The sequence below is a fragment of the Melozone crissalis genome, unplaced genomic scaffold, assembly GCF_028551555.1.
Source record: "Melozone crissalis strain CALT ecotype California unplaced genomic scaffold, PUWL_Pcris_2 ptg000019l_1, whole genome shotgun sequence".
Taxonomy (NCBI): domain Eukaryota; kingdom Metazoa; phylum Chordata; class Aves; order Passeriformes; family Passerellidae; genus Melozone; species Melozone crissalis.
Window position 1 is genome coordinate 9,865,179 of NW_026535797.1, and position 17,344 is coordinate 9,882,522.

Sequence of the window (17,344 nt, forward strand, 5' to 3'; positions counted from 1 at the left end):
AGGGGAAAAAAGCCAACAAACCTACAACTAAAAAAAAGGAACCAAAAAACCCCCATATACTTTAATGTCTCAGAGTAAAAGCATCTGAAATTACTCTGAACATGTTACTGCTCAAAATATTTTTTAAATATTTGATTTAGACCAGACACCACAAAATCTTTCAAAAAACAGTCACACAAAGTTGTGGTAAACTGGCAAAGTTACAAATGGGTATGTGAAAAAACTGGACAATGCAAACTGAGGATTCATTTGTCTCAAACTGAATTCTAAAACAGTAGCTGAGCTTAGCTACTGCTCAAGCATTTCTTGAAATAAATCTATTAATAGAAAAATATCTTTTTTCCCTACTTTAACTGTATTAGCACACTTAAAAATTCTTTTGCTGCGCTCTTCAACTACAGCCAAAAGTCTCTAGACTCAGGTTTTGAAAGACTATATTAAAAAAAAGTATTTTACATAGTTCTGTTTAAAATGTAAACTGTAACAGTGTCTGAGGGAGAAATAAACTAATCTACATGCTTGCGTCCCATGTGGATATTCAAGAACTTTGCAGTCAGCTTTCTTATTTTCATTGTTTAAACTCAAGCAAATGTGACAAAATCTTAACTAACAAAACATAAAGAAAATTAGTAACATCTTGATAGCTCAATTTTATACTAATACAGAATTATTTATATATGTGATAGCAGCAGCATCCACTTCAGCATGATAAATTCATTCCTTACATTATTAAGTCTGCCAGATTCATGGAGCAGTAAACAGTGCTCCTCATTGATTTTACACAGTAGCATGTTTCTGTGCCTCACCTTCATGTTCAGCTTACTTAATACTTTAGCTCTGGAGAAAATTCCAAAGGGGATTTTATTGATGCGGTTGTGCTCCATATTGAGAGAGTAGATTGTGGAGAACTGGGACGGGCCACCCACAGGATAGGACTGGAAGCAGTTCCTGGCCAATGTTAAACTAGTCAGTTTGACAAGGCTGGATAAAAGACCCTGTAGAAAGAAGAAAACCACCCAAGAACTTAGGACAGATTTATTTGAATGCATCTCTTTTCCCTTATGGGTCTAATTAGAAATGTTTGTCCCCCCTCGAGTCCATCCCCTGAAGAAGTGTTGCAACACACAAGCCAGTGTTAAATTTGATAAAACTTCCACCAGCAACAACCTCTGCTCACAGTCACCAGCCACTACCTTATTTCCCCCTTGCTCCCTGCATGCTGACAGATACCAAAAAAGCAAACAGACCACATTTAAAAGCACAGGTTTGGGGGGTTTGGTAACTCTTTTCTCCTCTGAAAGCAATTTCTCTAATGACATGTTGCTCCAGGAGCACAGGGGCAGCATGTCCATCCCATCCCCAGCAGCATTTTTGGCTCCAGCAACTCACCCACATCAAAATGGGGCCCAAAGGAATATCAACCCCACACAATGGCTCCCAAAAGAGGCATTTGATAATTCCAGTTCAAATCTTTGGTAACTTCATAAAAATCCATACTGTGATCACAACTTGTTAGTGTCTTATAATTATACCATAATAGTTTCAGATAATCAGATAGAGAAAAAGAATAGGATGGGTTGGAAAATTCCATTGTTTTTTCCTTTTTCTAAAATATTCCTAAGTAGTTACTGCTCTATTTTTTTTTCCCTTAAAAAATAAAAAGCAAGAAGCCTGTAGGTAAACTGGATAGCAAGGGCTGTCCATTGAATCCAGAGTTTCATTTCTTTTGACAATCTAATTAGATTCCAAAATCCCAGCAGCCCATATCTCTGTTAGTTACGTGCCAAGCACATTGCTGGAACTGTGGAGATGGATAATGAGATCTAAATTACTGCTGAAGTGTCACCTTTGCTTATTACTACACCAACTTGAATCCAGCCCTATTTGCTTAAGTATTACAGAAATTGGAGATTTATGCATGGCATTACATACCATAAATAATGCAACATCTGCAATCAGGAATGAGCAGTAACAAGATAATGATTCCAACCATATTCCTAATGTCAGTATTTCTGGATTGCAATTTGAGCTCCATATTCATGGTAAATGCTTTAAGAACATGGCTTTGCTGTTTCACCAGCAAAGCTTTGGCTATGGTTAATAAATAGTTTATTAACATTATTGTAAATAAAATAGGATCTAAAGGGGACTTACCAATGTGCCCTGGCTAAAAATTTAGACAGTGGGGGCATGTCAGCAAATATCAGTGAAACATTTTCCCCACTACAGATAAAATAATGGATCTTCAAATCAGTATCAATCTAACCCAATCATTAATTAGTATAATCTTTGGTTAGGAAATATTGTTTCTCCCTATACTTTAAATAACAGATATTAGTCCTAGGGTTAGGCAGTACCTGAGCTCTAAGACAGTTTATTGTTTCACATGGATCTTGGCATTTCAAAAAGCTGGTTTTGAAGGTTGCTTGTATACCAAAAAAATATCTAAAATATGTTAGCTAATTCACTCTAATAGCCTAGAGTAATTAAATGCATTTGAAGGGAAGCAAGAGAGCTTTGGCAGTACAAAGAGAACAATGCTCTTACATCTATGAGAGCTGTGGCAGTGTTGCCTTCTTTCAGCCCATCCTTTTAAGATAAAATATTTATTAGGCATTGTGTCAGCAGCTTCAGCTATGTTTTGAAATTCAGAAATTTCTTCTACAAATACAGTTCTTTGTCTTATAGCATAACATGTTTTATTTTAAACAGATTACAGTATAAACTATACACTTCTGCAAACTTAAGTGTTAACATATTGTGGGCAAACATACCTGAAGAAGGCAGTACAGCTACAAAGAGGTTTGTATTATGACTGAACGTGTTTTAAAGCAAGTAATCATTCCTCACATTAGCTTTTTGTAATTACACTGCAGCTGCTTTTGTAACACGTCTGGGTGGGGTGGGCTAGCTTAGCTCTCATCCTGAAAGCAGCCTGGTGGCTTTCACTCTAGCATTTTCCTAAATTATAGTCTTGCACAAACATTTATTGAATTCTCTGTTTCAGTCTACCATTGATGAGCTCAGAAATTTATCTGAGGAAAATTAGTTACTTACTGGCCTTTGTTACTGTAAATACTTTGCCTAATTCCTAATGCATTTTGTTTTCTTCTATTTATAGTTTGCTACATACATATTTAGATAACCTTTAACCTCATTTTATACTAGTAATTTAGACAACTCGGGATTGTGGGGATGACAGCTTAGGAAAGCAGTTTGACCCTCATTAAAACAGAAGAGACTATAAACTTTATGTTGTGTCATGAAGTCTTCATCTTAAAAGGTTCTAAAGAAATTGAATAAATATCCAAAATAAGAAGCAATCACATCATATTTTTCTTCTGTCATCTGAACAATTACTTCCAGGCAGTAATGCTTCACAAAGCAGAACCACTGAGAAACACTTACCTGGCTTGAAGGGTGGGAATCTGAACTCATTACTTAAGGTTTTCTAAAGATACAGCACAGCAAATACAACACGTGCTGCTCCCAGTTTTGACTCAGGTTGTATGGCATTAGTCTTTCTATACTGATTAAATATACCTAATATTTACACAATTGACATCATTCACATTACTTTTAGGTTACAACAAAGGGTATTCCTCAGAGTTAAGAGGCAAGATGAAATAATTTCCCTTGTTCCACTCCCTTTACAAAACATGGATGCTCTCCAGCAGCATCCCCTCCCCAGTCCACTCCCTCTACTCCTCACCTCTGGTAAAGTAGAAATGTTGTTGTTCTCCAAGTTCAGCTCATCAAGTTCACTGCATTTTGCTAAAGACTTGGGAATTGCTGACAGCCTATTGTACCTCAGGCCAAGACGACTTAGACTGGACAGATTTCCTACGGGTAGAAAACAGGTGTTAACATGCTGTGAGAATCACACAAACACACAGAACAAGGTGTGACTTCTGATTCTTCTGTTATCTCTCACCCTACACTTCAAAATTTCAAATGGTGAAATGGGAGCTATCATCCCAAAACAGGAGAATCACAGATTTCCAATGCTGAAGTCAACCATGCAGAAGTAGCTTGTACATATTAAATATAATTCTGAAGTTCTGCATAATATGATAAGCAAGCAAAGCTTATTGTCCTGTTGTAAAAGCCCTTCTATCCTGATCTTTCTATCATCAAAACATACTATCATTTTCCAGATGTCCCAAAATGACTTTTAAAATTACAGATGGTATCATTCAATGCCATGAACCATATTACCAGAACCTGGGCATGCATCATACAACTCAGGTCCTGGCAAAACAATTTCCTCTGCAGGGGAAAAAAAACCCCACAGCTTTACCATTCTCCAACAGCAAGAAAACCTTTAACAGGTGATAGGAAAAGCCCCAGAATTCTCAAGCTTTTGAGTGATACTGAAGGAAAAGTCTGGAGGAAGTCTACAAAAATCTGGACAGTAGTGCATGTAAAAGTATTTCTGAATATTGCTAGGCTGATGGTCCCCAGTTGATATGTCTTTCTGTCAGGGAACAAAAATCTTGAGAAACTTGCAGCTTGAAAATTTCCCATCTGAAGCTCCCTTTAGCTCCAACCTTTACCATCTAACAAGTTCTAAAGACCAAAACCAACTGCTCAAGGATATTGTTGATGGGTGCTGGGGCATTTACCCTCTCCTGCAGGTAGCAAGGCCTTGAACTTCACTGAAAAGCCAAGTGCCAAACTGTACAAAGAAACTCCACCTGTGCCTCATCCCTACAATCAGAAAAGGTGTCTGTGCAGGTTTGGACTTCACACCAGGGGAGTGAAGTCACACTTGCTGTTATGACCACCCATGGCACAACACCTTTGTTCTGTAAATTGAAGTACCAGACCAACATATAGAAAGGAAACACAGAATTTAACAAATGGTAGAATAAATAACCAGAAGAATTTTAGAAGATGAAGGGGTCTTAATATGTACAGCCTAACTGCTCATTAAGGGAAGGCTATATTAGTGTCTGTGCATGGGCACTTATACAAACTGGAGCACAGCAAAGGAAGAAGTAAATGTAGAGTATGTCTGCTAAACAGAGAAAAACTTTCACCAAAGCAAGTAACAAAATATCTCTTTTCTGAACCTGGTCAAAATAAATGCCCCAACATCACCAAATAGTTGGGAATGTAGATAATAAAAACTTGAAACTGGAGAGAATGCTGTATGATTTCACTGTCGTTCTAAAACAGAGAAGTCACAAGGGCAGTGAAAGTAAAACAAGAAAACAAAAAATGTTAGCTCCCCCATAAAACTGCAACTGAAAAAAATCCAAAACCCACAAACCCCTTAATATAGAACAAAAATCATCTACATCTTCCAAATCATGAAAAAAACAGGATGAGTTTTCAGTGCATATCTGATAATTATCTGACAAGCTTGGCAACAATTTTTTTCTTAGTACCATCAACAACTATACAAAAGTCACAACAGGTAGCTACACACCATTGCTTAACTAATAGTATTTTCAATTGGGTGTTGAGTTCTATTTTTCAAAGTGCTGGATTCTAAACAAGTATAAAATTAAGTTTTATAGAAGCAGCGAAGAAAGTCTTCATTTAATCAGAAAAAGTCATTTAAAATCCAAGGCTATCAATACTGCCCTGCAGTGCAAAAATCTTCATCTTTTCCTGTTAAATTCCTGCAATGCATATACACACTAAAGAGAATAAAGACCTATTCTGATCCTACAGTCCACTAGTAAAAAGACACAGATTTGTACATAATTTAGCTATTTCATGCTGTATTTGTGAGATCAGGCATTGCTGGTTGAATAAAAAACTGGCCTCACTTCACACAAAAAACATTCTATTGCAAGGCTACAAGATCACTAGGATTTGCCATCCTAGGGATGAACAAAGCACACCCTGGCTGTATTTCTCTGAATTGCTATTTAATATTTTATTAAAGAATGAACAACAAACTTCACACAAAGTAAGATATAAACCTATTATTCTTTTCACTACCTAAAACATGCGCTAGATGCTGATCTGGATTTTTCAGGAGAAAAGGAAGAACAGGGACGTAGACAGTGTGATGCCAACTGTTGCTTAGCAATACAACATTGCTGTGCCAGTTCCAGATTGTGAGCACAGGCTGTATGTACATGGCTCTCTTCCTACCAGCAATGTGGCATTTCAGAAAAATGAAACAAGGCAGCCACTAGAGAGAGTCAAAATGTACCATAAAGAAGAGAATGACACACGTTGGCGATCCTCATGACATTATCATGAGAAGAAAGGAGGCATAAATAGAAGTAATTTCTCCTTGTCATAAGTAGCATTTCTTAATAGAACTTTATCACTGTTTCTTAACTAGTTATTTTTCTTCTCCATAGGAAAGGCACACAAAGGCATAACAGAAGACACATCCTGTGTGTACCACATTCCTCATGATTGCTTTACACACCACAGCACTAAATACAATTATTCCTGAGGACAAACCAGTAAGATTTCAGCTGCAGCTGCATCAGTAGCACCTCTCCCACTGCTCTTGTCCTGAGCCCAACTGATACAGGCAACATGAGCCACCTTCTCATTTCAAATCAGAATTTATTTACAGCCTCTCAGTCTTCTGTCAACAAGGCTCAGCTACCTTCTCCTCCTTGGAGTGCATACACACACCTCACTGTGAATGCATCACAGTGTGAAACCCTTAGCAGCTTTCATCTTCACATGCTGGACAAGCCAGATCCTAGACCCACCTTCACAAAACAGGATACAGCTCTTCCCTCTGCCCAGTGCGTCCAAGTTAACTTTTCTTTTTAACAGGAATGCACCAGTACAATGTTAACATTTGCCTCCAGGGGCCAGTGGGCTAACATGAAAACCAAGTGACAAACTGTTTTACCACAGAAACAGTCACAAGTTGCTCCAGACCACACCTAGTGCACTGAACCACCAAATGATCTCACTTACAGCTCCCTGAGCTCAGGGCTACCCAGCTGATACCTCTATCTGGAGTTGCTTTACAGGGCTTGCACTCATCTCCATCATTCCAGCTCAGCTACTGCTTTCTGAGATGGAACAGCACTGGGTATCTGCTGATGGGCTGTCAGGCTAGGTCTAGGGAATAAGGCAAGGAAGGTAACAACTGATCATGATCAGCTCAGACTGTCACCAGGACCGTTTGCAGTTGTACTTTTGGCACTGAAGCTGTACCTCAGCAGCTGTTCTGAACCAGCCCCTCGCAGGTAATGACTCAGAAAATGCTGCACTGGATGTTCATGTACGTGACAGTTTGATAACCACAAGTGAAAAGCAGATACCAGCAGGAAAGGCAACAAGCAAAATGCCTTTCAACTTGTTTTCTTAGAGAGCCTGTTATGAAAACCCTTGTAAACTCAACTGCCTTATTCAGTGGTACTTCTAAAAATAAGATTGCAAAGCCTGACCGAGCCCTAAACTCACACCAGGCCTAAGCAAGACACTGAAAAGTCACTTGCTTTAGTTCAACTTCTGTCAGAAACAGCTACTCTTGGGATTCAGGTTTCACAGATGCCTTGTCTCAGGACCATTTTTCCAGCAGCACAGTATTAACACCCATGAGCAGATGCCAGCTCTCAGGGTTGAAGCAACCTAAGCACAGAATTCATAATCCCTTCACTGGAGTGACTACGTCTCTCTCAGGATTAGCTGCTTCATTTACACAGAAGTGAATTAAAAATCCTTGGCAGCATGCAAATCCAGAAATATTAGATTAAACTGATACAATAAAAGGGATGCGAAATAGATGGTTTAAATTAATTCTTTATTAAGGGTACTTCAAAAATATTAATCAAAGGAAAAGCAGGTGTCTACCAATGCCCCCCTCCAAAAAAAAAAAAAAAAAAAAAAAAAAAGAGAAGACAGAAAACAAAGCAGGAAACTATGCTAACAAAACAAAACAATATTTTTTAGAAAGACCACATGAAGAGGTCTCTACATCTCTTTTTTAAGTATTTCAAAATCAATAGAAAAAAGAACTGGTAAGCTGAATAATATCAAGAAATACAAATTCCTAATTCAAAGTCCTAGTAGTGCTTTTTAAACAGTGATAAATGCTCTCTTCTTCTGAGATTTACCACGCGTCTTCCTTTCACTCCCTTAGTTAAAATAATCCTTCAAATTCTCTATCCTTAGATGAAAGGTCATTATTAATGTGAAACTTAGCTCACCAAGCTAATTTGCTATCAGAATCAGTTGCTTTCTTTTAAATAAACCAAAAGCATCAGATCAATTTAAAAATCTGTTCACTAGACAAAACTTCTACAGATAATGTTAAAAATATAAATTGGACTTATAAAACCTGTGCACATCAAAATCCCATAAGATCATTATCAACAATATATGTGAACTTCAGCACACAACAGAAAATTGCAGGTACCTGCTACAAACAACATGGCACTAGTAAGTATTTCAGATGGTCTAACTTGTATAAATGTTCTTGGATTTTGATTTGACTCAACTTGGCACACAATGAGCAGTCACCTACTAAAGAACATGTTGATATGGGCACATGTCACCCCATAGAATGCCATGTGCTTAATTCACTGAGGGATCTTCTAGCAAAAAAATTTGCCGGTTTGCATACAAAGATACCAGGTGTCATTTTTAACTAACTGAAAGCAAGAAGTACAGCTAAAATTAATAATACTTTAAAAAAAATTAAACTTGATGTCACTTAAAAAAATACATGAATTAACTAATACACCACATGATATTAATCTTGCAGTGAGAATAACAAAGATGATAATATGAAATAAATTTCAAATTGTATGGGAGATAGCAGACATGCTGCAGAGGGGCAGTTGTAGACAGAGATTAAACACTGCATTCAGATATTTCAACAGTGGCTCCTGGTCTAAAATACTCCTGAGTCAGAAGATGCCTGTACCACACTTTGTACTTCCTATATACAAGTTTTCCAGATGTCAGCCAACCTCTGTGACAACTTTTTGGCTGTACAACAGATTTTTAGGTGAAAGGAGCTGTTGGTGTTTAATCTAATCTCTTATCAGAAGGCAAACCGGTTCCCCTGATAGCTGCAGAGTAAAACGAAAGGCTGCAGATAAAGTGTTTAACCTTCAGTTGCACTCCACAAGCAGACAGTAACAGCACAAAGTGACTGGTCCAACAAGACACCCCAAAAGAGATCTCATGGTCCCTGCTGCAGAGGAAACAAGAACAAATCCCACAGCCATCATTCATCTGGTCTGGGGGCACCTTCTTCCTAAATCGAAGCTTGTAGGTTTGTACAAATTAAAACTTGTGTCACCAACCATCATCTGAGAGACAACAAATCCCTGCTACAACCCCTACATCCCTAATGTTTAATATGCTCTGGCTAAAGGCTGATACCCTAGAAAAATGGGAATGGGAACAGAAAGGTGATGGGGGTGGAAGGGAACCACTCTTAGCAGAACTGCGGGAGAGAAGAGAACCCCTTCTGATCATTGCTACCAAAGCCAAAGCATGAAATGTAATTATTCCGTTCCAAATAGAAAAGTGTAGTTAAACACAATACAAAGTTTGACTTAAATTTCACTGGTTTAACAGAAAAGTGACTTTTAGAGTATTTTAATTTTTCTTTTCACCCACCAATACCTCCTGATATACCAGGCAGGCCAGTGTAGGAGGCAAAATCAGATTCACAAATTACCAAAGTCAGCAGGGTCCATCATTATTTGCCCTGCTCAAATCAAAGTGCATTATACTCCTTCTGCAAAGTCTAGGAGTTCTGATGAAGATGGCATCTATTAGAAAGCTATCTAACATTAATTTAAAATTAGTCTCTACCACCCCACAAGTTTATATGCCATCCAAAGACAGCAAAGAGTTCTCTCTACTTTCAGTCTGATATCATCTAAATACAGGTTTTCGCTCATCATGTCAATATTAAAACGCTAAATTGTGACCACAGGCAGTCAGTTATTTTTCAATCTGATTCCAGACTCTAACATTGCTGACTGTGTAAAAGATGCACACAAGATGCTTGCAAAACCTGAGCAACAAAGGCTCAAGTACCCAATACACACCACACACAACACCTGCATAAGGCTAGAGAGCACAAACTCTTAGTGACATGTTTCTGAAACTGTCTAGATGAAAATTCAACTTAAAACTCATTTAATATGCGTTCATCAAAATGCAAGTAACTCACAGACCCACTTGTCTCAATTCTGATGTGTTCCTTTGAATCACTCTTCCCTTGTGCTTGCTTCTCACATAAATAAAATAATATTATAGGCTTTTTCTTTCTGCAGTATACTAATCATTCTGAAAATGCTGAGCTGCAGTTATAATACATCCGTACACACTGGTCTCTGCATCTAATTTCTGTGTGAAGGTACATGCATTCACTAAAATAAACTGCCCCCACTCTAGCCTTAGGATGAATATCCAACCAAAACACAAAATAAAAAATATTTTCATAAATACATTGAATCAATTAAACTCAGAATTACTTAGCCATTAGAAGCAATCTAACCTTTAATGAAATAGTACATATGTATTTAACTATATTTGGTTTGCACTGGAAATGTATTAATTAAACATAAATACAAAACACTTCACATTGCAACAGAGACAAAAACAACAGCTGGACCTTATTTTGAGCTATCAGTGAAAGCATTTCATTTTACTCAATTCACACTGTATACAGTAAGACAAAGCAACTGAAATTTATTTAATTTAATTTTTCATTGGTAGTCTTTTTTTTCCCTTTTCAAATATACTATTTAAAGCCTTTCTGGGAAAGTAAAGATACATATAAATGTAAATCATATTGTATGAACAGTTTATGCCTAACTGGCAATGTGATAAAAACATTAACCTTTCCTAAGTGAATGATGTGTTTAATTTTTTAAGGCTGCCCTACTATATAAAGAAAACATGAAATGTACAACACAAGAATATATCTTTACAATTTTAGCTAATTAAGTAATGTGAGAATTATTTGATGGAGACCAGGGTTCCATTTGTATCTTCCCTGCAGTTGAATGCTGTCCAACAGCAGATACCAGGAAAAGAACCTAAAGAAAGGAGAAAGAACACCCTGAAACTTCCTGAGAAGTGAGGGAAGATTCAACAGTGATTTCCCAAATGTAGAAGCAACTGTTATGATTTTCTTCTGCATAACTGCCATGTCACACCCTGAGCTTTCAGCATCTGCATCAGCCTGTGCAAACACTGAGACCCAAACGTGCCCTGCCCATCTCCTGCAGTACTGTCTGAGCGTCACTAGTGTGACACAACACCTCACAGCCTCATGCCTGCCCTTCTGAGCTCGGAGGACAAAATGAGCAAGTCCCTTCCCATTTACCCTCCACCTGACATTTTCCAGTCAATTTCACTACTTTACATTTACTAAGCCTAGAATTGAAGGCAACAAGAACTAGAAGTTTTCCTTTATGAGACCAGCACGAGAACTAGACAGGGCTGACAGTAATACAAAAATTAGAGTACTAGACTGGGAGCCACTGCTTTCAATCAGGTAAAGAAAAGGCTGGACTTACTGCAATTGCCCAATACTAGCAGAATCCAATTAAATAAGTTTTATTAACAGTATAGTCCAAGAACAAAACCTTAGACAAAGCACCAAATGTTGATCAGCTCTCCCAAAGTGAGCCTATGGAAAGTGGCTTGATGCCACAAAACAGAATGCTCACTGACCAAAGCACCATGGCGTGCTTAAATGTTGAGAATATGAATCTTGCTGTAAAAGCTGGAGCAGAAGCCTCTACACTTTGCTCCATCACAACAGTGAGTAATTAACCACATCAAACTCATCAATCACATCTGAACATTGCCCCTGATCACTGAGGGAGCTGCAGGTGCTCAGACATTTCAGAACAAGACTCCTGATTTTGCTAAACCTGCCAAATTTAAAATACCATTTTAAAGTAGTTTCACATTTCTTCAGAAATATATTTGCTTCTAGGGACTTAAAGCTCTCAACCACAATTTTGCATAACCTGAGCCGTACCAATTTCACATGTCTGGTTCTGGTCAGTGCTTCATGTTTTATCAGCTGTAGGTTTAAAGAACAAAACAGTGCTCTCAGAGGTACACTGGGGTTAAGCAGGTTAGAAGCGTGGTTTGGAGCACAATTTCAACCAGCAAAACCAATCAATAAATAGTATTTAACTTCATGAAAGCTGTGATTTCAGCCTCTGAGCTATAGTGCCACAGAGAAGGGCAGGAGGGTAGTGCAGAGCTGTAAATCCCATTTTCCTAACCATCTCTTAGGAACAGTGCTATGTCAGACACTGGAAAGTGTGTCCATTGACAGAATTTTCTGTGCTTTTCAAGTATAATTTTGGAACATTTACAACTGACTATACTTTTTCTTATTAAAATTTCTGTTGCCTTAGATGCCTGTGAATATGGCACATTTGACTATAATCAAACTGCACAGGTAAGCACACAAAACTAAAAAATTACAAAGCAGATGAGGAATCTGGTATTACTAAAAGCTGCAACTCTGTTTCTGTTATATTTCTTTCTCAAATCAGTGTTTCTATGCTTTTACATATGAAATTGTGAACTCATTTGTACAGAATGCTAAAATTAGAAGTTCAAAGAGGGAACACTCACTATGTGATATTTGCAGGATGAAATTATCTAAGCTATCTTGTAATCCTAAGAAACAATTTACTCCACCCAAAATTTGTTGCCAGTCTCAAAAATTCAATTAATAATTTTAATAAAAATGATAGGCTATTCACTTTCTTCTGTGTTGGATATATTAGTGTGCCAGCTAAGTATACAGAGATAAGACACTGTGTAAATAAAAGTAGCTAACAATTCCACCACCCTACAAAAGCAAAAAAAAAAACATCACAACATGGGGGGGTGTGCAATCTACGATGAAAACACTAAACAGCTATGATCCCACTATGATTTTGATTCTGGGCTTGAGACTCTCGGAATGTGCTAAGCCATTCCACAAAGCTCATTTTTCTTACAGGAAATGATCTAATATAAAAAGTACTTTACAATTTTCAATCAACAGAAATACAGATATGAATGTATTAAGCCAATATCTATAAAGCAAGGCATTAGGTCACTTCCTGACAACTAATATCTAAAATCGACATTTGTTACTGCACAAAAGCATGCTTCTACAGCATTAGTTGAGAGAAGAACTTGGTATTTTTACAGAGTGGGTATATTGGCTCTGCAACCTCTGTAATCACTACTGATGCATAATCCCTTCCCTGCCACTCCCCTGCATGTCACCCTCACGTCCCTTTCTCACAGCTCCAGCACATTTCAGTACATGCTGTTAGTTACCAAACAAGCTTTTTTTTTAAGTTTGGCAGATTCTGAAATCTTCCTGTGGCAAAACCAAAGCTTGTTTATATAGTTCAGCAGCTACTTTCAGAGGGTTTTTTTGATGGAGGGGAAGGAGAAATAAAAAGCAAAGGGGGCTGTTTGTTTTTCAAAGCAGCATGACAAAAACATCCTCCTCAAGAAAAACTGAGGCCTCAATCAAAAGGGTGTCAGTGGGGGAGAAGGGCACAGACCTGGCAGCAATGGAAAGCCTGGTCCATACCAGGAGGCTCATAGAACGTCAAATACTTACAACGAGCAAATGGTGCTTGGTCTGCTTTGTCCCTGGTGTGTAACCCAGAGTTTGAACTGAGAACCATTAACAGCACTCATACAGAGAGCATCCTGACACCTGGAAGCACGGAAACATTGCAAGAAAAGGCAGGTGTGGCAAGCAGCAGGCAGGGACAGAACCTGCAGTGAGAGCTGGAGGGGCCCAAGGGCTGCCCCAGCCACGCGCCATTGACTCGCTGGGCTTTTCGCAGCACTCAGAGTTTCTCCCTGAACAATGCCAACCACAAAGCAAGCTGTAGTCTAAAAATCATGCCACAGCTTGCTTTCGTATGTCGAACCAAAACTGCGATGACTAAGAAATAAAGCCAGTGTTGCTGAACTGGCTACGGCTGCCTTTCCTGCAACATGCATAAATGTAGGCTGATCATTATCATTTAAGATGGAACCTAAAGCTTTCCTTCACTATTAAATTCTGTTTGCAAACCACATGAGGCACAAACATGGATTTCTGATTTTAAGGTCTTATTTAAATACTTTTTTTTTAACTTACTGTTTACAAGAGAGGTTCTCCAGTGGAGCAAAACCGAACTAGAGTAAGGTTAACATGGCTCACTCCTGTCTCCTACCATTATTCAGCTATCTTTGGTGGTTTCTTGAGCTCTAAAACATTGATATTCAGCTCAGATAAGCATGTAAAGAGACAGCTACCAACATTTAAAAACAAGTAACTTCTATACATTATAAAGACAATGCAAGGGAAAAACTAAACAAAGAAAACAGAAATCCAGTCCAACCAGGTATGAACCTGACTCAAAAGAAACCACCTAAGCTAACAGAAACTTTCTGAAGAAATAGGTGAGTTCAAACTATCTTGACTGCAGAGTGAGCAATTTCCTATCTATCACAAGTGACTTAACTGCCTAATAACTTTGTGCCTCTCCTACCCAGAGAACTTTCCCTCTAAGTAGTCTTGCAGCATATAACAAGTGAGATTTTTCTGGTCCTTTGAGACGTTCAGGGATTACCAGGCACTAACCAACTTAGTAAACCATATTACTATTCTTCACAGGAATTAACAGCTTTAGTCTATAAGCCTTGAATATGGAATTCTCACACTTGCTTGGAGATTTTTTCCCATAATTAACAGTTTATCCAGGGAACTCACTCCCTAGATGTGACACATACACTACACATAAGTGTTATGTAAAACAACATTCAGCAAGATTTACAAAATAGCAACAAAAATAAAGGCTGTACTTATGAATGGTGTAAGTTAGATGCAAACTCCAGATGGAATGGGATCTCCAGAATTTAAAAATATCAGTCCAGGAAGGAAGTTTAGTTCCAGTGGATACATCATCAGTGTAAACTCTGCTCACATCAAACTTTCTCAACCAAAAGCCATAGTAACTTCATCCTCAACAATTTACCACTAGAAGAAAAGCTGGAGTGTCATTAAATGGTTCCTCACTTTACCATGCATTAGAGTACATTAATAAGTACTCAACACTGAATACCATTAAACTGATAATGCTCATTCTTCTGAGTATGTTCTGGTGACAGAATTTAAAATCATCATGGCCTCGTTTTTAGCCTTTTTAAATCACAGCAGCCATCTTTTTCTGCCATCTGTTTAAAACTGATTTAATGAGATAGGAAAAGGCATATTTTGTTGCTTTATCCCATATGAGATACTGAAACCAACCAGGACTGTGTTTATCTTAGTCTATTATTCCCAATGTAAGTTGCAAACTCTCTGTATTCTATTGCATAAGGACATGATGACCTTGTGGACTTGAGATTTTTTTAAATGTTCCACCAAAGGATATAATACATACATAATTGTTTTAAAATATTTATGATTTTAGCTTTATATTGCTTTAGGCAAAGATGTAAGTTAAAATTATCTGCCAAAGTACTGCACTTCAACTATAAGTGAGCCTTTCATTTCTTTATGTGTTCAGTTTCATTACAGAATGAACAAACAAGTAGAAGATGTTTGCTTATAACCACAGAACACCTTAAGATTTAGAAGTAATGGATTTGGAATTTTTCATTGCAACTCTCATTCTTAAATTATTTAAGGTAACATTTAAGGTAACAAGCACACCTTGCTTTAAATCTCAAGTGTGAAGTGTAAATCTCTGTGTTGAGCTGAACAGCAATCATTCCAGAGCCACCAACAAATACTCATTCTTGAATTTGTTCCCCTTAATAAATATTTTGAAACAGTGATTTATTTTCTCCTCTCCAGCCTCTTCACCTACCTATGGTTTCTGGCAGGTCCAGGAGCTCATTGTGCTGCAAGTCAAGGTTGGTGATCTGCGTGCAGCTTCCAATCTCTTCTGGAAGATGTTCAAGCTGATTGTGCGCTACATCCAGCGTTATGAGGTTACACAACTCACCTAAAAGCACACAGGAAAACCAAAACATAAAGGACTTTAATGTACAGCTCTCAACAATGACCTCCACACAGATTAATAGAATCAGACGGATTTTGGGATAAGCTGAAAAAAAGCTACTGCTACCATAAAGTTATACATATAAAATAAGGTATTACAGGATCATCATTTCATCAGTCAGATCTAAAACCTGATCAACATTTTTGAAAAGCTCAGGTAAAGCTTTAATAGATTCTCCAAAGAAATGTAATTTATTGGTTGATTTTATTCTGACAGCTCAAGCTGTAGAATGCAAGCACAAAACTTGCATCTTACACTTGTTTCAGGCTGACCAGAATTTTAAAACATTACTAAGTAAATGAATTGTACTAAATTTTGAGAAATTAAAGTCAGTTTTGATATAATGAATTACTTTCAGCCATAAAATCAACAATTAAGAGACAGAAAAATTATTTGGCTGACAACCTAGACAATCTAAAGTCCTGAACACTATTTTTAAACATTTTAAACATTGGTGACAGTCATCCCAAAAAAGACAACTTACAATAAGTAAAGTGTATGCAAGCAGACCTACAGCAAATAAAAGTTTGAAATAAAAGGATTATCTGCTAAACATTAAATAAGTTTGGATTTGCTTGGAGTTTACAGCCACTTCCCACAGAACTGCTTCATTTCTAACATTTATAAATTAATTTAAAAGCACAGCTAGGCACAACTCTCTGAACAGTAGTTTCACCTATTTTTATGCCAAACACACTGTGTTCTGAGCAAAAGATTGTTGGGTTTGAAAAAAAGAAAAAACCAAATGTGTGCATAAATACATGTGTATGTATTCACATTTTTTGCATCTGATGGAGGTAAAATTAATGCATATTATTTGAACAGCTTCTACTCTCCATAAAGATGAGGTCACTGCATTTGTATATTAGAGCATGACTCAGTGAGTAACAAATTTGGAAGAGCAGCAAATTCCTTTTGAGGAGCAAATATCTATTTTTAAGCTTCAGCATTGTATCTTTGATACAAGGATTTTCTCACAGGCCTGGAGGGTTATCCTGGGCAAGTTCTGACGTGTAGAGTGTCTACTCATTAGGTCAGCAGATAATCACAACTGGTGATTTAATAAATCATAAACCAATATAAATTCAGACTCTGTCCAGAGTTCAGGCGTCATGTAGCCACAATACTCACTATGTATCACAGAACAATTGTGAAAGGCCAGGAAAAAAGTCAACCTCAAAGCTTCATTATTCTGTTTTTCTTAGATTGTTAACATATAGCTGATATGTTAACATATCTTATTTCCTGCATTAATTAACCCAAAACGGGATGTTTTTCTGCAAGCTAAGAAGATGGAAATGTAAAGCTGGTGCTCCGGCAGCTACTCCAGCACTGTGTGTCCCCTC

General features: G+C 37.5%; 1 protein-coding gene across 2 annotated transcripts in view; it reads right to left on the minus strand.

The window, feature by feature from the left end:
• Window positions 1–17,344, minus strand: part of SHOC2 (SHOC2 leucine rich repeat scaffold protein) — a 63,080-nt gene that overhangs the window by 8,985 nt on the left and 36,751 nt on the right. For both annotated transcript variants that reach the window (XM_054276913.1, XM_054276914.1), the window contains exons 3-5: window positions 15,804–15,941; window positions 3,713–3,843; window positions 807–995 (exon numbers count right to left, since the gene is read on the minus strand). In XM_054276913.1, the coding sequence (XP_054132888.1) occupies window positions 807–995; window positions 3,713–3,843; window positions 15,804–15,941 (458 nt within the window). The remainder of the gene's footprint in view (window positions 1–806; window positions 996–3,712; window positions 3,844–15,803; window positions 15,942–17,344) is intronic.